Source organism: Argentina silus (assembly GCF_951799395.1).
Source record: "Argentina silus genome assembly, chromosome: 2".
Classification (NCBI taxonomy): Eukaryota; Metazoa; Chordata; class Actinopteri; order Argentiniformes; family Argentinidae; genus Argentina; species Argentina silus.
In genome coordinates this window covers 25,100,557-25,122,291 of record NC_139656.1, presented here as the reverse complement: position 1 = coordinate 25,122,291, position 21,735 = coordinate 25,100,557, and the positions used below count along the sequence as shown (strand labels likewise).

The 21,735-nt window shown below is 45.9% G+C and overlaps 1 protein-coding gene across 3 annotated transcripts in view; it reads right to left on the bottom strand.

Moving 5' to 3' along the window:
• Window positions 1-21,735, bottom strand: part of acaca (acetyl-CoA carboxylase alpha) — a 49,848-nt gene that overhangs the window by 18,426 nt on the left and 9,687 nt on the right. For 2 of the 3 annotated variants that reach the window (XM_083697551.1, XM_083697552.1), the window contains exons 15-42: window positions 21,391-21,494; window positions 20,883-21,110; window positions 20,104-20,254; window positions 19,832-19,966; window positions 19,515-19,661; window positions 15,224-15,412; window positions 14,930-15,030; window positions 14,647-14,735; window positions 14,274-14,398; window positions 14,028-14,141; window positions 13,800-13,913; window positions 13,485-13,574; window positions 12,990-13,108; window positions 10,860-10,883; window positions 10,036-10,176; window positions 8,974-9,117; window positions 8,600-8,702; window positions 8,136-8,243; window positions 7,353-7,409; window positions 6,983-7,027; window positions 5,816-5,857; window positions 4,451-4,666; window positions 4,144-4,299; window positions 3,643-3,867; window positions 2,020-2,175; window positions 1,421-1,567; window positions 669-938; window positions 325-422 (exon numbers count right to left, since the gene is read on the bottom strand). In XM_083697551.1, coding sequence (XP_083553677.1) covers window positions 325-422; window positions 669-938; window positions 1,421-1,567; window positions 2,020-2,175; window positions 3,643-3,867; window positions 4,144-4,299; window positions 4,451-4,666; window positions 5,816-5,857; window positions 6,983-7,027; window positions 7,353-7,409; window positions 8,136-8,243; window positions 8,600-8,702; window positions 8,974-9,117; window positions 10,036-10,176; window positions 10,860-10,883; window positions 12,990-13,108; window positions 13,485-13,574; window positions 13,800-13,913; window positions 14,028-14,141; window positions 14,274-14,398; window positions 14,647-14,735; window positions 14,930-15,030; window positions 15,224-15,412; window positions 19,515-19,661; window positions 19,832-19,966; window positions 20,104-20,254; window positions 20,883-21,110; window positions 21,391-21,494 — 3,638 coding nt within the window. Of the gene's footprint in view, window positions 1-324; window positions 423-668; window positions 939-1,420; window positions 1,568-2,019; window positions 2,176-3,642; window positions 3,868-4,143; window positions 4,300-4,450; window positions 4,667-5,815; window positions 5,858-6,982; window positions 7,028-7,352; window positions 7,410-8,135; window positions 8,244-8,599; window positions 8,703-8,973; window positions 9,118-9,290; window positions 10,177-10,859; window positions 10,884-12,989; window positions 13,109-13,484; window positions 13,575-13,799; window positions 13,914-14,027; window positions 14,142-14,273; window positions 14,399-14,646; window positions 14,736-14,929; window positions 15,031-15,223; window positions 15,413-19,514; window positions 19,662-19,831; window positions 19,967-20,103; window positions 20,255-20,882; window positions 21,111-21,390; window positions 21,495-21,735 lie in introns of those variants that run through there. The other variant, XM_083697553.1, reaches the window with a different exon arrangement.

Sequence of the window (21,735 nt, the reverse complement as noted above, 5' to 3'; positions counted from 1 at the left end):
TTTAATTTCTCTCCCTCTATTCTTGTAGGCCTATTCATGTGTAGTCATGCACAGTCCATTGATTCTATATAGCAGGTTGCAGATTTAGCGCCCCTCACCAAGCTTCAGTGAGGAGAAGGTAGAGTATGATGTGTATTGAGTAGGGGAGCCGTGTGGCAGCGAGATAAGGGCTGACCTGATTTGATGGGTGAGAGCAACACGGTGAAAAGCTTGCTATGATCACAATCCGATCATGTTCAGATCAGCGATTACTTAGAGGAAAGGGAGGAAAGTAAAGGCTACATTGTTTTTGAAAAGGTATTGGAACGGGGCCCCTGGACTCACCTGGACTCTCCCTCGTCCTCCACATGTTCACAGTGGACAGAGTTCAGGGCAGACACCTTCTTGTAGTCCTGGGGGGTGAGGTACAGGTACTTGAAGCCCTGGGGGAGAGGAACAAACACACCGTTTGGATGAGCAAGGCTGTGACCGCTGACAGAGAAGACTTCTGGATAGCCAAATTAGCCAACACTTGTCTGGGCCACACAACTGACGACACAACGATTCTGTCTAGTTCTGCCTGGCCGTGCAACGTATTCAAACGATTTGTATTTGAACCCTACGACGGAAGGTCTATGGGCACCCACCCACCCACCCGCATTACCGTACCCGTCCTGCTGCCAGCTCACCTTGTAGGGGTCGGCAGTGTCCTGCCAGGCCACGTGGAACATGTGTCTGATCTCCTCCGCCAGGCCGATGCGGGCGCCGCTGTTGGCAGCGATGTAGATGCGCGGGATGCCACTCTCCCGGGACATCTCGGAGGCCTGCAGGAACAGCACGTCCTCCTGGGGCCCAAACGACCCGATCTTGTGCGTGATGTCATTACTGATGACGACGATCTCCCGCCCCGCAGGGTACTCGGGGGTCCGCAGGGTCATTCGCCAAGCCACCATGCCAATCTGTGGTTGAGGGTGGGTGGATGGACGGACACACAAACTCATGAGATTTGTATTTAGTTTATGAGTACAGTACAACCAAAGCCTGCCTCTGAACAATACTGCCAAAGAAACACAGAGACACCTACAGAATATAAATGGAATTACACGTTTTAAGACAGGGAAAAAAAGACATCAGGTTCATATTAAGTAACCACCAAAAAGGCAGGAAAAGTTTTCAGAAAGTAATACTAAATAACCGTCCTTATTTCAAGTTCAGGCATTAAGAAACCTATTTTTGAAAACCTTTGAGCTTAAAAAAAGTTCCTACGTTTCATTTACTGAAAGGAAAACATGATGAGTCAGCAGCTCAGCAAGCGACACTTGATAATTGGACTGAAGATGGAAGAACAGGAATAATAGATGAAGATCTGAGGAATAATAATTTCCCATGAGTCAGGACATCCCATCATTATGTCTAATTTACAGTCGTGGAGCTTCCCCACCTCGTTTCCCCCTGGCAGGCGGTTCATCTGCACCAGCTGGCCCTGCGCGTCCAGCACCAGCTCAGTGAAGGTCAACAGCTCAGAGGGCAGAGGGCATTTGGGCAGGTGGGCGTAGGCCAGGGTGGACTGCCACAGTTTCCTCAGAGCCTGGATAGGAGGAGGAGGAGGAGGAGGGGGACGGACAGAGAGACCCAGTCAAAGAGCTGCTTTACACTCTCCTTGTAACAAACGATACTTTTCTAACCCTAACCATTTTTAGAACCATGTCGTAGCTTTTTGTATGATTCTGTTTAAAACCATCTATTTGGTGGTACCGGTTCTGGCCATCTCGGGTTGTGCTTTAGTTTCCCCTCTTACTATAACAAACAATTACATTTGGCTCTACACTCGCTTACTGTATATATAGAAACTCGATTTATTTATTACTCTATATATATTTATTACAGTATAATATAGAGGAATACAGAACACACTCAAGGTGAGGTGCTGACTAAGGGAACACAACTCATAACTTCTCTCCGTTATGTGACATTTATTCACCAATATGTTTGAGCCCGGAACATTGGTGAATAAATGTCACTCCACTCGGTGTACAGTACCTGTCGGACCATCTCTGGGAAGTCGTAGACGTAGGTGGTCCCCAGGGACTGGGCCTGGAAGCGCTTGGACTGCAGCAGGTCCTTGGTGACGTAGGGGGTGTTGATGAGCATGCCATGTAGAGGACCCTGCTTGTCACCGTACGCCTGGAACATGATCTGTACCCAGCCAGGAGGAGATGGTTACTCATCACACACACACACAATCATAGAACAGATATCCTTTCCACAGAACATCACGTAATGTAAACCAAGGACAAACTGATCCCACACAGAACATCATCTGAAGTTAACATGAAAACAGTGAGAATGTTACTTCGGTGATGCGAAGAATAATTAAAATCATATCAAATGGTGCACTGTCCTTCAAGTACTGGATTTGTTAATGTGCTGCAGTCGGTTTTTGTTTGTTTTCTGTTCCATTTTCTCCCTCCCTACCATTTTAGTTTGTAATTATTGAATCCTGTATTATTGGGACATTTCTTGAAAATATAATCTATATATAAAATATAAAATAAAGAGTATAATCAAATCAAATATAGAATATTACAATATTCTAATATTGTTTTAAATACAGTGAGAATGAAACGTAAATAAAACGTAACACGGCATCCTCAACAGTCATTTGTACTTCAGCAATATGAACACGATGATACGACACCACATCCCCCATCAGCTGTGCACTTCCGTTTGATTAGACCCATTGAGCAGCGCTGGCGAGCTGAACTGTGTCATTTCACATTAGGAGACAGGCGGCAGAACTCCTCAGGGTGAGAAAAACCCCCCCCCCAAAAAACCAGCTAGGAACTTATGAGGTTTAATACAATAGAAGTCATTTGGGAAGAAAAGCGAAGTTCGATGTAACACATCCAGCCATTGAGACACATTGGTCTCCTGAGTACGGGGCAAGAATGAGCCTGCCTGGCGGCTCCTGTGGTTAAGTGTTAATGACTCCAGCCCCGGCACAATGCACTGAATCCTCACTCAACGACGCCTAGCAGCTCCAAAATAGAAACCAAATTGAACTCCTCTCTCATATTCAATGCCATGAAACTAATAAGGCAGCTGCCCAAAAAAACAAATGAGAAGCACGACATTTCATTATTTCTCGCTCAACCATAGGTCCACGTAAGCTTCCTCTCCTCTCGTATTCTCCAAAGGAGAGAAAGCTCTTTCCTTTCGTGTTGGTTTCTGCCAAATGTCCCGTTTGAAAGATGGAACGTTTGACGTGGTTTGTTACAGTGGAAGGGAATGACACCGCGGATGAACCGTGAAGCCGTTTCATCGCCTATATTAAAGACTAACGCATGGGGATCGCAAATAGGCTCATCCAAGGGGCCAGACGAGAGGCTGTGCAGATCTCTTACAGGGCCTCAGCTCCTCTCAAACAGTCGATTCACATCATCTACACGCCTAGAAAGTACTTCTATAACGAGAAGTAGACATTTTAGCATATAGTATTTTATTTGACAAGATAAGAATAACCACTGACAGAGGTGCATTCTGGGAGCTGAGGGACCTGTGAGAGGCCGAGCCCAGCCCCTTGCCTGTGATTGGATGGGGAGATACGGGGGGAGGGGATATGAGGGGAGGGGAGGAGAGATGAGAGACGTGTGAGGGACCCACCTGTCGGTCTTTGGGCCCCACCTGTCCCGTGCGGGAGTCGGTGACCTCCTTGTACAGGCTGATGTCCAGGTAGTAGCCCGACTCGTTGGTGAGGAACAGACGGATGGGGATCTGCTTCCCGGTGGGCGTCAGGCGGATGTTGATCTTCAGCTCGGCCTGCAGCACGCGCAGCTTCCACAGACGGCTGCCGTAGCGCATCACCATGGAGCGCACAGACTCCTCAATCTGAACGGACGCACGGATCAGGTTACTGTCATTGTTTCACTGACTTTAGGCAAATGTCCTTATTATTGCTCTGGATATTGGAAATGACTCAAATGTAAAACAAATCAAAACAGATAAATAAAAAGAAAAGTAAATGTTACTACAATACATGTAAAATACACATTTTATCAACATTTGGGTGAGTGACTTGCTGAGTAGGAGGGTGACCAGACGCTAGGAGTGTGTGTGTGTGTGTGTGTGTGTGTGTATAGGGTGGGGTCTACTGCTGCCACTGACCTTGGAGGGGTCCATGATGACGGTGGGGACAAAGTTGAGGAAGATGTGGTTGCAGTCTGTCCGCACGGTGGTGTTGTTGAACGCCACCTCCAGCTCATCCATGGCCTCCAGCAGCAGACGCTCAGCCTCGTTGTGGAGGTACTCAAAGGAGGCTTCCTGGAGATCAGCGAGAGGGGGCAAGGCCATGCTGTTTATCACTCTCTGACCATACACACCCACCCACCCACCCACACACACACACACACACACCCACCCACACCCACCCACCCACCCACACACGTTCTATCCCACAACCAAGGGGTCTTACCTTGGTGACCAGGTCCGAGTGGCGGATGATGGCACGCACAAAGAAGCGGTAGTCAGTGACCTCTGTGCCCGCCTCCACGCGGGCAGCGCCCAGGTACAGGTGCATCTTGTGGTTGGCACAGGGGATGGCCGTCAGGGCAAAGTTCCTCATGCGGTTGAGCTCCAGCTGGAAGGCCAGAGCTGGCTCCAGGTGACGGTAGATCCTATCCTCCACAAACTGAGGATGCAAGGTGACAAACAGCAAGATAACATCTCTGAAACCTACAGGAGGAGGGTTGGGCCGGTATTCCCTTATCGTATATTGTGTGATATCTGGAGAATATTTGTGACTATGTAGAGCATATTGTTATGTTGTTCTCTCACAGACGGTAAGCAGTCTGTGAAAGTCCTTCAGGCAGGCAAGGCTCATCTAGCGGTGAAAACAACGCTCTTTGTTTCACCAGACTACGGACAACCATCAGCCTCACACTTGATGCGCTGGAGTTTTGCCTCCGCCTTACTTCAGCAATATGGTCAATGAGAACATTTTGATATCGTACCGACCCTGCGACCTACATGTGAGTGGGCACGTGAGTGGGCTTTCCTCAAGGCCTTTATGGAAAAACATGTTTGGGCTCCCCGGCCATCAGCCCCATCATTACGAGAGGCAGAATAAGGGGTAGATTGGCTGTTTCAGGAGCTTGCGTGCGTGCGTGCGTGTGTATGTGTGTGTGTCTGTGTGTGTGCGTGTGTTTTTCAGGAGCATTGGGTTTATATAAGAATAGAAAGATGCCCGCCAGCCAAACACCGCATTAAGTAATTGAAATCAAAGGCAATCTCAGCCTGCTAATGGGTGTCATTTCTCTTAAATGGGGGACATAATTAAATAGTTCATTACTGTAATGAGTTTTGGTGGTGCCATTGTAGTGAAACTATCAGGGGCGGCGGGCGAGGGGGAAAGAGCCATCATTGATCATGATGAAGTGACTTTCAGTGCCAACCGAGGGGTGAGCAAGTCGTGTAAGTTACTTTTTTTAAGTAACTGTTTCCCACACCTGAATGGCCCACACTTTCCACTGTCATGGGTGTGAAATCAACATGCGCCTCGGGGGGGGGGGAGGCTCCTGCTGTAACTTGACAGACATACTGATGAAATGTGGTCATTTGGGCTCATCTTTTTTTTTTTTTTTATAATCTCAGAGATATATTCAGTGTGGTGTTTGCACTTGGAATATGAATTACATTATCCAGCCCGGATTAGATTCCACCTGTTCGCCTCTCCATTGACCACCTCTACTGAGCAGGATATTCCCTGTTATTAGAAGTGTAGCGGTATTAAAGCCAGAGAAAATTGGGAAGATTGGCATGATGGTTTGGAGAAACTCACCTTGTCTCTGGCTCGGAAGGTGAAGAACTTGGGGAACTCTCTCTGTGAGGGGGGGGGGGGGGTGAGAGAGAGGTTAGAATTACAAACACACAACACACTGTCTCAACCCCTACCCGTTCTACTGGTTAGTACATGCTAAGAATGAGAGTTATATAGGGCTTTGAGGCTTTGAGGATTTCAAGGATCTCTGCTAAGCTGTACTTACGCAATCAGCCATTACACATTAGCATTGTTCCAAACCCGGTAACCGCAGGTGGAAATGGAGGTTGAGGAGTGACATTCTGATAATGCTTCAGTACGAGCGACTACATTTCTTTCTATGCTGCAACGTTTCCCACACTGAAAAGATCTGTAATGGCCGCTGTTTGAATTGATGCGTCAGAGAGGCCCGCCGCGGTGTGGCATCAAGTCTGTGATCAGCGGGAGCCTCTTTAACATTGGACAAGCCCTTGGTACCATCCCATGATCACAGACTATTCTCCCAAACAGCCCCATTCAGATAATGACAGCAACAAACAGTAGGGGGACAGACAGACAACACTAAACTAATGAATACATTTTTTTTTTTTTTTACCACTGAACAAAACCTGAATGCACTACAACCCCTGGTTGCCCCCCCCCCACACACACACACACTTTCCCCATACAATACCTAACTAATTGTAAACACACTCATCAACTCAAAGCCTACATAATGACTGTGGAAGCTACAATTGGACAACAGCAAAAGTGTCTAGCCTGGGGGGGGGATTCACAACCCTCTCTCTATAGAAAAACATACGAGTCGAGGGTTTAATAGCAGTAATTGCTTCTCAGAGGAGGTGAGGGTGTCTCTGTGGGACACACAAGGCCCGCCTAACGAGGAGGGGTGTCACCGACGACAGTGATTAACTCTCATCAGAAGGCTGTTCTTCTCTTCTCAAAAGAGAGAGTCAAAAGGGCTTCGGTCATCATGGAGGGGGGAGAAGAGAAAAGAGAACCTGGCATTTACCCGCATTTCGTTAGTCTAAAACACTGTCATTATCGTCCCGGAGCACACCCGAAAGAGACTCTAAATGTTACCTCAATTGTAATGTATCAACGCTAAAGGACTGAAAACAGGAGGACAAACTGAACCATACAGGCTGTATTCCACATCCATCATTCACATCCTGCCACTGTACTCACATGAAACCTCTGGTCCACCTCACAGTTGACCTGCTTCCTGAAATCCTGTCAGCACAAACCCCCACACAGCAGAGATACAGAGAAGGACAGAGAGGGTGAGAGAGAGAGAGGGAGAGAGAGAAAGAGAGAGAGAGAGAGAGAGAGAGAGAGAGAGAGAGAGAAAGAGACAGGCACAAAGACAGAGAGAATGAGAGAGAGAGAGAGAAGAGAGCAGGCAAACAAAAACAGCCAAATTATGAGCAATTAAATGTTAGACTCTCGTCATGTAGTCATCAGAGTCGGTGTGCATCATTTTGATTGAGATAATTGAGAGCTGATGAGGAACCTGAAGGTAGAGTTGGGGGGGGGTACAGGGAGAGGCAGTCTTTACCTTCTGAGCCACCAGGAATGTCAGTCTACGGATGCCATGTTCATATAGCAGGGTTTTCTGGGGGGAGGGAAGAGGACACAAGGATCAGACTTCTCAGAGACACTGACACTGGTCTTTTAGTCATACCGGTGGCGAAGACAAAGAAATACGGGGAGGCAGCTTTTAGTGTCTATGGTCCTCGCCTCTGGAATAACCTACCTCATGAGCTTAGGGTGTCACAATCCATTAACACTTTTAAAAGAAACCTCAAGACACACCTTTTTATCTTAGCTTTCTCTTAAACCATTTGCACCTCTATTTTTTTTTTCTTTTTCTTTTACCCTCTTAATCCATTCTTATTTCTATTTCTATTCTCTATGTACATATGTATGTTCTGTACTTATGTATTTTCAATTTTACTGTTAAGCACCTTGTATTGCAATTTTGTATGAAAGGCGCTATATAAATAAAGCTTGATTGATTGATTACAGTGAGAGATGCAGAGGTATCATCTATATTCCCTTTGTGGAATTCTTCTCTTTCAAGACAGTCCTCTCTTGTACTTTGTTTTTACTGTTTGATCTTCCATGGCTGCAACACTTTCATTATCCCCCTTATGATCTTGTTGTGTTTTTTCTTCTTTTTCTCTGCTTTGATGTATTCTTCCTGTACAGCGCATTGTATTGCATGTGTGTGTGTATGAAATGTGTTCTATACACATCAAGTTGGATAGATTGATTGGTCGATCAATCAACCAATCAAGTGAAACAGAGGCTGTAACTGTGTATGGATGGATGTTCTGACCTTGGAATGGGTGAACTCGCGGAACATGGCCGCCAGGCCATCGTCATCGATGTCACTGTCAGTCTTGATGGCCACGTTGAGGATGTGGATGGGCTCGTCCTGGATGCTCTGGGTGGAACACACACGCAGGCAAAATCAGTATCTATGGTGACTCCTATAAATGAATCATTGGATAGGAATTCATTGAATTCCAAGGTCACACTTATTACTTTGATAGCAGTCCTTCTCAGAACCAAACCCAAGACAACATAAGTATCGGGGAGAGGCTGGTTGGAGGTAGAAATCGGAGGACACGCTCATTGTAATGCTTGGAACGGAATGAGGAATGGTATCAAACACAAAAATTTGGTTTGAGACCATTCCATTCCATGCATTACAATGAGCCTACCTCCACCAGCCTCCCCTGATGAAGTGTACTATATATCAGTGTGAATAGGAGATGTTCCCCCTTCTCCGAGGCCCACCTTGATGTCCTCCTCGCCATAGAGCACAGGGTTGCCCCCCTCAGGGAAAGTGGGGCTGGGGGGAGGGGAGTCGGAGAAACAGCTCATCACATCCTTGATGTTCCTGAGGGATGGGAGGGAGAGAGGAGAGGACCATGGTTAGACACCATACAGACAGACCGTTACTACTGTGTCTACCATTCTTATACCGCAAAAAAAAATCTCTCTATATATATATTTTTTTTAAACTAAAGACACATTAAAAACAAGTCCATTTAACTTAATGATTTCAAAACTTAAAGATTTAAAAAACTGAGGTAAAATTGTGTTGTTTTTTTCCCCAGTGTTTGCTGTTCTAAAAAGGTTCTAAAAGGCGGGGGCGGGCCAGCGCTCACCTGGTAAACTCCTGGAAGGAGCGGAAGGAGACCATGGCGCCCATGCGCTGGCAGGGCGGGGTGAAGGAGGTGTCCAGGAGCACGTCGCTCACGCTGCCCAGGTGCATCATACCGTAGTGGTTCAGATTGGACGAGAACGACATTCTGGCGACATCACAACACAAACAGCTGTTAAGACTACAGCCCCTCCTGCCACAACCAGCTATGCCCCACACACACACACACACACGTTCACTCCAATAACCCAGAGTTGGGCCCGAGTGTGTGTGTGTGTGTGTGTGTGTGTGAGGTATTCCAGCTCTAGTGAGCATCTCCCCCCTGGCTTCCACCTTAAGAGAATGCCCCACCAGCCAGACCCTTCAGTCACGATGAGCAGCAGGGGCCGACTGACCATTCTGACTGCTCATTCACTTGAGGTGCGGGCACGTAAATCATTTGCATAAATCTGGCACTGATGTCAATGGGAAATTTGCACCATGATGCGATTTACGGGGAGGATCTCAAGTTCGGGTTACACCCATACAGCACAAGAGCGCCCTCTCCTGGTCATACCATGTCTTAATGATGGGACCTAACAAGGAAACGACGACAAATAGGTTACCCAACGTGGCCCGGTCTGGAGTGGAATGTTGACAGGATGGATCACAAATGTGTGTACAGTACCAGTAGGGTTATAGAGATGATGACTTAACACAAAGGCTATTCATGAATGACAATCAAATGGCCTTGGCTGGGTCTGGGTTGACTGCTCACTGGCAGTAGGGAGTTATAACACAGCAGGGATATACAAAATGGTCGGCTGTTAGTGAAAGATCACGTGTGTTTCATGTTAGTGGAAGATAAGATAATCCCCTGCCCAAAACATTCAGAAGTAAGGACACGGTTCAGAAAAGACCCACAGTTTCCCCAGGAGCTTTTAGTACTCAGAATTCCTCTCCTCTCCACTCCAAACACACATACAGGATTGAAGGAATCAGGTCCCTTCCATTAAAAAGAGGTTTGTCCCAGAAGTTATCCCATTGAGAGGACAGAAATATATATGAGTGGCAGTGTGGGCCCAACCTGTCCACATCTGAGTCCGTATCTGGTGCTTTACTGTCCTCTGTTTTACCATCCTTTGTTTTACTGTCCTGTGCTTCAGTGTCCTGTATTTTAGTATCCATCATGGGTTTAAGCATGCCCTGCCCCGGAGCAGGCAATCTCCTGAGAGAACAGTGGTACATTCAGAACACAACACCACCCAGGACACTCGGCATATTTCAAAACAATGTTTGAGAAACATTTTTTTGGTTACAGAAGGTCTCTTTGACTCCCAACACAGAACAATATCTGCATGCGTAACACAGATGTAGTCAGAAACACACCTACAGTACAGGACAATACACCCTGCTATGACACAGGCACACATACAGACACACACACATACAGACACACGCACACACACACACACACACAGGCATACACACACACACAGGCATACACACACACACACACACACACACACACAGGCATTCACACACACGCACACGCACACACACACACACACACACTTTGTCTTTCTCCAAGGATTTGGACAAGTATGCTGCCAAACGCCATGCGATTGCCATTGATTTAAGAAACACCAGACAATCAATTTCAAAATCAAGATTCATTCTTTGTAGAACTCAAACACTTGACAGAAAAAAAGCAGCATAGCCAAACAGAATTGTGCTGGATGGTTAAAAACCCAATTCCTGAATGTCAACGGCATCATTCAAGTTCCAATTCCACATGTTTTTCTGCCCCAGCACCTCTCCCCGCTTCTGTTTGTTTGACCATGCTGCTTCCTAATCTAAAGTCTCTATGAGTCTACATATCGGTTGCAATAAAAGAATGTTGTACTATACCTGTTTAGAGTTGGGATGTTCCCTCTGCAATCAAACAACATCGATTACTGATTACTATTGGTTAGTGGCAGGCATCAGTGGGAGGAGCCAGTCAGGGTTCAGATCGGTGTGTGTGTGTGTGTGTGTGTGTGTGTGCCACAACAGTTGGAGACTGTTCTATTCTATCTGAATTCATGTCCTGCATCGAATATATGTGGTAATCTATGTGTTACGATTAAGGATGGGTCCGATGGGTTCAGTTTTTTGGAAAACTGATTAGTCTTAGATGGGTGCTATAGGACCGATGAACTGATCTCACACCACGGGGCCATAACTTCAATAATGTCACTTTCTTTTTTTAAGCATGGCTGTGTGACTGGGCCAGCCAGGAGTGATCTGATAGTTACAGTGACTGAAGACAAGAGCAGGGTCTGCTGCTGTTGGATAGAATGGTGACCAGCGCCGACCACAATTTCTACTAATAACTACTGGCTTGCTTCAGTCGTGCTAGTGAAAGTGAGTGATCTTTCTTCGATGAACAATGACCTATTTTTAAAATCAATTTGGACCACCCATTCATCGGACTCATCCTAGTTCTGATGATCAGATCATTGCTGCCAATCGTGCATCCTTTTGAAAGCACCAAACCTCCCGTCTAGGAGGACTGGAAGAGATGGCTTGAAAAACAACACATATACACACACTCACATATCCCCCCCCGTCCCCGTCCCCATGACTGCTCCTCCACAACATGCAACAATAAGTCCTAACTTAAGCCTTCTTTGTGGCCAGTGGTCAGTTCATTCCTCCAGTAGGGGTACAGTACATGCATGCAGCTAGATTTGGTCCATGATGACCGTGCGGTAGTCAATCATAGGAGGTTAATGACAAATGGGTTAAAACCAAGTGCAGGCAACAGTTTGAGTACAGCAGCCAATGGGGGACAATGGGTTACAGCATTCCCTCCTGTCAGAGAGGCTAGTCAGACTAGTCAGCCACAGGGGAATGAAGCACATACGTTACCACTCGTAAACATACATACTGTACATACACGTACACATACAGGACCATGACATCTCCACATCGGCATGAAGCACAACATACAACTGGGAATGACGAGGTTCGGGATCTGTTACAGGTCAAGGCAGTCGTCGTCACAAATGCTGAGCATGTACAAAATCCTGAGTTTCTCTCTGGTTGTGTGTTTCTGAATTCCAAATCTGGGATATGAGCTATAGGAGCTTTTCCAACAAAAAAAAAGTTTAAAAAACGGTTGGACATCCATTGGACAGACTGGAAGGAAAAGGACAAAAGTGGGACCCTTTTGTGGGGGACGTGAAACTTAGTTACCCCACTCACACACACTTGTACAGTAGCAGCGAACCAGGTGGAAAGTATTTGTGTGCTCTCTCACAGAATACCTGCTAATTGCACATGAGGAGCATTGTCAGGAAGAGGACACAGTGTGATGGGGTGGGGCTGGGGGGAGGGGGGTTGGGGAGAGGGGGGGGGGGGGGTTGGGGGGGTTAAGAGAGAGTACTGTGGCACCGTGGAAGAGAACAAGACCCTGTAGATCCTCACTCCCGGTCCTGGAGAGGGCTTTTTGTCCCAGCTCAGCACTGACACACCTGAGTCAGCTGATCAAGGTTTTAAAAGATCAGTTGATTAGTTCAATCAGGTGTTAGTTCAATCAGCACTAGGCTGGAACAAAAACCTGGACCCACTACGGCTCTCCAGGACCAGGAGTGAGTATCCCTCCAGAGCTACTGACTTAAGAGCAGTTCTACCAACGCCAGTCCTACAACAATCAACCATTCTGAGCTCAGCAGCAGCTCTGCCTCTAGTCTGCCATGGGGTCATGGAGTCATCATTGAGGGCATAATACACACCACACCATCTCCTCCATGGTGCCACACAGGAGAGAGGGCAGGGCAGTAGAGGGTGTGTGAGAGAGTGTGTGTGTATGTGTGTGTGTATGACAGTATGTGCTGGAGAATAAGTGTGAGTGAGTGTGTGTGTGTGTGTGTGTGTGTGTGTGAGAGTGTGTGTGTGTGTGTGTGTGTGTGTATGACAGTATGTGTGTGTGTTAGAGTATGTGTGTATGTATGTATGTGTGTGTGTGTGTGTGTGTGTATGTGTGTGTGTGTATACCTGTTGGGGTGGGAGGTGGGCAGCATGAACTGGAACTCTACAATGCAGGTGTTGTCCTTCAGCTGTCTGTGCTGGACACTGTTGAGCTCATAGGCGATGTAGGCTCTACGCACGTACACCTGGGGGAGGGAGGGAGGGGGGGGGGGGGCAGGGTTAGAGGTAAGGCAGAGTGGAGGTGTGTTACCCTGCCTTTCTTTTCACTGCAAAGAATAGAAAGGGGTTATGGCGTTCTGAACTCACTCAAAGATGTCTCAAACCTGTTCATCGGGTGCAGGGGTCACAAGCAAGAACATAGGAAACAAGCCAAAGCCACACTCGCTAGAAACACTGTGGTTATTTGAAGCATTTCTAGGCGAGTGTGGCAGGTTTTTCTCTTTTCACTGAGAAATGTCTCGACGTTCAGTGGGGCTAGGAATGGCTTCCCTCCCTGGGCCTCTACACCCAGCAGGTAAAAGGGACATTATTGTGGAATGTTCTGTCTGCTTCCTCTCTCACCTCCAGGGCAGCCATCCTGACCACCTGGTTACTGTGGTAAAAGAAGTTGGGCAGCACATCAAAGATGGAGGTCTCCGACAGGATCAGTTTCTACAGACAGAGAGAGAGAGGGGGGGGGGACGAGGGGGGGACATGAAAGGGTAAGTCAAAATACTATTCTACGTCTGACTCAGAACCACCTCATTCCACAGTCATCAGATTATGACTTCTTCGGATGATTCCTCCCCCCCGACTGGAGTGCCACTGCAGACGCTGGCAATGTTTCTCGTTTGAGAAAGAGAGAAAACAGAATGACTAGAAAGCGCTGGCTCCTACCTGCAGGTTCTCGATACAGAACTGGTGTCCGTACATGTCGATGGCAGAGAGGAAGATGGACTCCACCTGGTTGTGGCGGAGCTCATAGGAAGGGAGGTGGGAGGCGATCAGCACCTGAGGACAGCAGGGGGGGTGAGGGGGGGGGAGAAGATAACTCATGCATGTTCCTAGAAGAGGCACCAGATTGGCGACAGGAAAATGTTGGCAGAGGAATTGGCGTGGGCTGACCTGGCGTGCGCGCAGTGCCACCTTGGCATTGGTGGTCTTGCTGAGCTGGGTGAGCTCTGTCAGGATGGCCATCAGCTCATCTGTCAGCGTGGGGTCACGGCCACACAACTGGTCCTGCACGGGGGGTGGGGGGGGAGACAAACACTTCAGTCTGGCTCTCACACAACACTTCACTTGAATGTATATATGTTATTTGAAATATATTTTATTATCATCATCATCATCATCATCACGACAGACACTTACGATGAGCATGGTGACCAGCAGGTTCTTCTTCGTGGCCTGGGCGTGGGAGAAGATGTAGTTCAGCACGTTGGCCATGTCGCCCTTGTTCTCTTCACGCAGTGTGAACACACACTTGTCGTAATGTCCTGGAAACACACACGCGCAGACACACACGCACAGACACACACACACTCTTCAGTGGAGAACAAAACTACTGAGCAAAGGAAAGTCAGATGCTTGTTTGTGTAACAGTGCCCTCATGTGGACAATCTAAGCTTTTGGTTTGAATTAAAGATAACATTTATTCTTCCTTTTTTACCCCTTACATCAACAAACCCATCCAAACTTTTTTTCCTAAAACAACTCAAAGTTGGTGCAGTTGACTGTTGCTCACCATTCTGGAATTGAACCTCTACTTTGAGGTACTGTCTGAGCAGGTCCATCACCACAGCCTTCATGTGCCCACGGATCCCACTGCGGTACCTGGACAGAAATACACCGTTTATGAATATATAGTATAAAACAAGCAGCCAGGAGATGGGGCCACTGCGATATAAAGCCAGATGCTCAACACAACACACATCCACATTCCAGACACACCAGTGGAGGCAGGAATCGGAGAACGGGCTCATTCCATGGAATGGAATGAAGAGTGGTATCAAAGATCTCTGACTCACTTCTGCACCAGCTGCACGATACTCTGAGTGTTCATGAAGAAGACCTCTCTCTCCGACTTCCTGTTCAGCGTGGCAGCATGGCTGTCCAGGATGTTAGCAATCTGGAAAACACCAGAGGGAAACCAGTTATACGCGACACTTAACTATAAATAATAAAATATCTGCAGCCTAAATAATAAATACAGTGTCTGGGTTTTGAGAGAGACACAGACACATGTCTGTCTGTGTGTGTGTGTGTGTGTGTGTGTGTGTGTGTGTGTGTGTGTGTGTGTGTGTGTGTGTGTGGCAACATACCTGCTGGCTAGGGAACTGGCAGAGCACAGAGGTGATGTTGCTGGCATACTGAGCCATCTCCTTCTTGATGGACTTCTCCACGGCTGGGGGGATACGACCAGAGACACTGGTCATGATGTCCTGCAGCTCAAGTAGGGGCAGAGAGGGGTCCCGCAAGGTCTTCATCAGCCTCTCCACCCACTCCTTCAGCTATGGAAACACACACACACACACACACACACACACACACACACACAGTCAGCATTTTTCTCACTTACTGAACACCACATGAATTCACCCCCGGAGTGGATTATCCCTTTAAAAAGAGATGGTTCAGCCTATTTTCATGTTTTGATGAAATATAATTTTACCCTGAGTTGTCCTCATAGACTAGTAGTGAAAGCTTATCCAGTTCTCCATTCTCCACTTTGCTACCACAGCAAAGGCCAACAGTTAGCAGAGCCCTCTACAATAGACAGGATTCCGACGGCAAGTAGCTAGCTGTGAACAAAAAGTTGCTGGCATATCCTAATGGAATCCAGGAAGTATATGTGACAACCAGTCATTGCATATTATTACAAGACTGTGTCCTTTCCGATTACAATAAAAGCATGTTCAGGTTCATCTAGAATATAGCTGCTAGGCCTGCGGGATATGAACAAGATATCATGTTAGGATACTTTTGCTAGATATTGCGACAGCAATGTAAGTAGCGATATATACCAAACACTTGGGTGAACACTATTTCTAGAGCCTGACCGATACTGGATTTTTAAATCCGATACCGATGCTGATTTATGGGAGGCAAAATTCACAGATTGCCGATATATATATATATATATATATATATATATATATATATATATATATATATATATATATATATATATATATACACATACATATATATATACATATGTCTTACCTTTTATATATATAAAAACATTGTTTTCTTATGAAAACTGTGCTAAAAAGGAACTCTCTCTCTCTTAGCAGTTTTCATAAGAAAACAATGGCAAAAAAGATGCTCTTAACGCTGAAATGCTCTCCATTGCTAAATGGAGCAACATTTATTTATTTTATGCGCACAGTTACTATACCAAATGCCGAATTTTACATTGTTCAGTGCACTTCATATTGATATCAGTGAATATTGATATAATTGCTGTTCAATCTAACTGGTGACAGTTTGATCATCCACTGAATTATTTTTGTTATACTCAAGTTATATTTAATGTACAAAAACATTAAAAATAAATAAATAAATAATGCTCCCTCCACATTCTGGTTTCCAACCACTGTCATTTCCAATAATGGTTTATGCCAGCGCCCCCCCTCCCCACGACGAACTTTATCAAAGTGGTCAATTTCGCTCTATTCAGAGTAAACGCTGCCCTGCGTCGTGCGGTCCACGCTGATAGGGTTAATTAACTACGCCTTTAATTATCCTTTAGTTGTCCTTATCCTTTAGTTAGCAACTGTGCTAGTTGACTGCAGTCCAAAGAGCTAACGTCACTTTGCTAAATTCAGCCACTTCAGTAGGCACACTCAGGTAAAAGCAAACGCCAATAAACAAGCTTATTCATTCATAAAAATCCATGTCTATATTGCTCCGAGTGCCACATATTTTCTATAAGTTCAGAATGTCTAAGTTGAAGTGCTGTACAGTGTAACTTTTTTTTAAAATTTTTATTATTGAGTGTCACAAGCCTCTTGCAATATGGATATTGCACGTGTTCATATTGCAACATCGATAGTGCCGTACTCCACACACGCATTTGACATTCAAACGAATATACTTTCAACGTAAGGCCTGCTGACATAATGTTTGTTTGTTTTAACAGAGAGGAGTATAGACAACTAATACTAATAAATAAAATAAAATAATAATAAATATATATTTTTAATAGGATACACTTCAACAGACGTCATCAAAAAAATAACCCGTATAGCAGAGGGGATTGAAATTCCGCTACTACTTCCTACTACTAAAAAATCTTAATGATGACATCATACATTCTTCACCTTGCATGGTCATCACGATGTTGGAACAAGTGGTTGCTAAAACAATATTTCAGAACACAAGCTGCATCTTTTAAGTTTTTGAAAACACACAGCAATGATGTCATAATCTAAATCGATTATTCTTTTTCTGTATTTCCAAGGAAACAGAACCAAACAACTGTGTTCTTTTCACCAAAAACAGACAAAGCTACATTCATAACGAAAACCTTTCTGATGAAATGCAATCGCATGATACTATGAATTCCAAAGCCTTCCAGTTCTACAGGTCTCAGACTGCTCTTTCAGGTCTCTACTCCCCTATTACCAGTGACGAGGACTCTGACGACTTTTCAGGTAAGGGCTAAACTTTATTTTCTCCCATATCTACTAATATTTGTTATTTGGTCTTGTTTGTTTCAGCAAGTTATTCATACATGTTGAGCATCTGCATGCCTGTCCTGTTTGGTCCAGATTGGGGCTTCTCTCCTGCTGGACCAAGAGTAGGGAGCCCTGTAAGGAGCCAACGAGATCATTTGGAGATCACCCTTCTTCAATCCCGGCTCTCTCAACTTGCTCTCTCAGATCGCTTCTCTTCTGTTAATTCAGAGGAGCTGGAAAGTGGCTCTGACATCGACCACTCCTCAGGTAAGTATCTAACTCCCTGTCTTGTTTCATCCACAGACGGAGACAGATCTAGATTGCGGAGCCCTGGGCCTCTGTTCAGTCCCTGGGAGTCCCCTGTAAACAGTCCTCCTGGTAGTCCCCGCTGCTGTAGTCCAGCTCCAGCTCCAGCTCCAGCTCCAGCTCCAGCTCTAGCCACCCCCATCCATTCCTGCCAGGCTGGGAATAATGCCTCAGCGCTCTGCTCACCCATTACCAGTGATGAGGAGCTGTTCCAGAGTGACATGGACTCTGGCTACTCCTCAGGTAAGGAGTCTTTTTGTCTAGTATTTAAAAACTTAGGAATTTCTAATGTTGCTGTCATTTCTAGTAAATTGTTCATGTGAATTGATCATGGTTGTCCCTCTTGATCCTTAGCTGAGGACATGGGGGAGGAGAGCTCAGAGCACCTGGGCAGTCTCTGGGAGTCTCCAGAGCACAGGGCCTTGAATCCCCTTACTGGTGCCCACTCCTCTAGGTTTACCCCCGTCCAGTCCAGCCTTGCCCTCTCTGACCTCCACTCTACCACTGCTAGTGAGGAAGAACCCCAAAGTGACTCTGACACCGACCACCCCTCAGGTGAGCGGTCAACCCCTGTCTATCTGCTAATCTTTGATGATCAGTAAATGTTTGTCACTTAGTTTGAGTAAGTTTCTCCCATCTTAGATGATTCTATCTTTATTCACAGATTTGGGCTTGACTCCTAGCAGTGCACCTAGAGTGGAGAGCCCCGGACGCCTGGTGATGGATGCCCCCCCTCTTGCAGAGGCCTCACTCCCCTCCTCTTCTGTTGAAGATTCCTCCAGAAAGGAGGGGGATGGAGGACAGAGCCGGAGCCCCAGCCCTCAGCCTGGCCCCAGCAGTGCTCAGCCCAACCAAGACAAGAGAGGCAGGGAGAGTGGAGACAGACCAGAGTTCCACCCAGACCACAAGAGAGCCAGGAAATGAGAACCTCAAGCTTGGTCTCGGAACTAAATGAGGACATGGGGACTTAAAGCTTCCTGTTTATCTTAAGAATTAATTATATTTGTTATATCATAATTGCAGTATTATTGACGTTGTGGTGGCTCTTTTAGAAACATAGTCACAAATATTTGTTTATGATAAGTCTTGTTTTTGATAGGTGTGCGATAGGTATAAATACAAGTATATGTTTAAAAATGTAAAGTGTTATAAAGGTAATGTACGAATTCTAAATAAATAACATTTAAGATTATCACTGACTATGCTGTTTTTGTTACATAATGTACTGTGTCCATGAGTTTCTGTTTTATTACGTTTAGTGTCAAAGAATGGCCAACAATGCAACCTCTTGTGATGTGGATATTGTTAATATTGCGTTAATATTGCGATATCGATAGTCATACAATATATTGTGCAGCCCTAGCTTTATAGCTGCTACTAAACTGTGTTTGAAGTTTCTCTGAGGAGACTTTGGCATGTCATTTCAACAATGCTAAACTACGTACCTTCAGAATCCTGTCTATTGGAGAGGGCGCTGCTAACTGTTAGCCTGCGCTGCGGTAGCAAAGTGAAGAACGGAAACCGGAGAAGCCTATGACGACAATTCAGGGTAGGATGATATTTCACCTGGACAAGAAAATAGGCTGAGCTATCCCTTGAAGTGTTTGATGTGTTTCTCTCTGACCTTGCAGCTGAAGAATGGTTCTGGAAGGCAGAAGCCACTCATGATGTGGACCAGGTGGTCCAGGGTGCTGTGGAAGACCCTGTGCAGCTTCTCTCCTCTCAACGCCACTGCCTGGATGACGGGCAGGGCCCCTGTATGCAGCTCCGCCTGAGGGACCGAGAGATATTGTTACAGCACACTCCCATAGTCACACACAGTACACGGAATACCCCACATTCAAAAGTAACACAATACCACTAATGACATTTAGACACATATTGGTGAAATCTCCTGCATTGGATGACCACGCACACAAGCACAACTACACACACACACACCTGTTGTACTCTGCTGGGGTCATCCAGCTGTAGCTTAGCGATGACACATCCAGGCTCCAGCACTGCACCAGCCCTCTTCACATAGTGGATACAGCCAGACTCTACAGCAGTCAGAGTCATCACCATCTTCATTACCTGAAACAGTCACACACACGGTTTACAGATATTGTCTCTACTACACAACGTAGCGAGTCTTAAATACATCCATACACACACACACACACACACACACTCTACTACATTACAGTCAGTAGAGTACACATCACACACACCTCTATCTCGGCATAACACTGGCCAGAAAACACATGTCCCCCATCCTCCACAGTGTACTGGATGAGTTTCCCTGCCGAGGGCGAGCGCAGCAGCGAAGGGTCGTTCTCCTTCTCAAACACACACGTCTTGTTACCAATAGTGACGCGGTACCTGGCAAAACACAATTAGTCAAAAAACTTTACAAAACTTTAAAGCTTTACAACATGAACAATACAAACAATAAAACAATATAAACAACAAATACAATGTAAATAAAACGAACTAACACCAAAGCAAGGTAGGGAAAAACCTTCCAGTGGAAAGAAATCCTTATCACTGTCTCTATAGTGTATGTCTCTCAGAGAAAATATTCTTTTATCGGACCAGGAAGTAATATGTCCGAATGATAGACTCCTACACCACCCATAGTGCTATGCGCCTCCCAGCCAATCACGGAGGTAAGCTAAGAAGCACGTTAGTAAACACACGGATGTATGTGCTAGTGCGGTGCTTACAGATGTAAACAAACCAGGCAGTAGCTAATATGGAAACGATAACCTCACTCCTCCCTAAAGCCCCTTGTAGTTTTCAAAAACATGCGATTGCCCCCAAATACATAATTCAGGGTAAAATCCTAAAACGAACAGTTTTTGATCTACAGAACGCATTTGGAAGCCGTTTTCACATGACCACACTTCCATAAGAACAATTGAGGTAAAAACAAAAGAAATCTGTAAAGTGTCCTTTTAAGACGGTATTGAAAAATACCAATAAAAAGCATGATTATGACTAGTATTACCTGTCCACCTCCTCCTTCATGTATGTGGTGTAGCTGCTGCCGTCGTAGGAGAGCAGCAGACCCCCGTCACTGAGGCGGTGGACGTCCACCTCGGCCAAGGTTCTGTTCATGATGACCACGTAGGAGTTGGGCGACTGTCGCGTCACCTTCAACACGTACTTGGTGCCCTCGTAGATCAGCTCCGCCTCCACGGTGTTGAGGAGGGTGTGGGCCGGCAACACCTGGCCCCTGAGAGAGAGAGAGACAGAGAGAGAGAGAGAGAGAGAGAGACAGAGACAGAGAGACAGAGGCAGAGATAGAGAGAGGCAAAGAGAGAGGCAGAGAGAGAGAGAGAGAGAGAGAGAGAGAGACAGAGAGAGAGAGGCAGAGAGAGAGAGAGAGAGAGAGAGGCAGAGAGAGAGAGAGACTCCATCATCCAAACATTCTTCCACAAACCCAGAGCAGTGCTCAGCCTGCAGAGAGATATTATTCTAGAGCTGCAATTCTACAAGAGTGTATGTTTGTTTACCTTTCTAGAGAGTGCAGGAAGTTGGACACACTGTTCCGGAGGTTGACGTCAGCCACGTGGAGAGCTCCGCTCACGATGCCCAGCATAGTGTCTGGTCGCTCTGCCTGCCCACACACACACATAGATACAGTGCCCTGCATAAGTAACGGGACAGTGAAGCATTTTTTCTTCTTTTGGCTCTACACTCCAAAGATTTGGATTTGAAATCAAACAATTACTATCAAAGGTTAAAGTAAACATTCTCAGCTTTTATTTGGTGGTATTGGTATACATATATATACATATTCATTGTGGAATTTCAATGAATAGAGGTCTAGTATGCTTCTATTCAGAGCCTTCAGAATG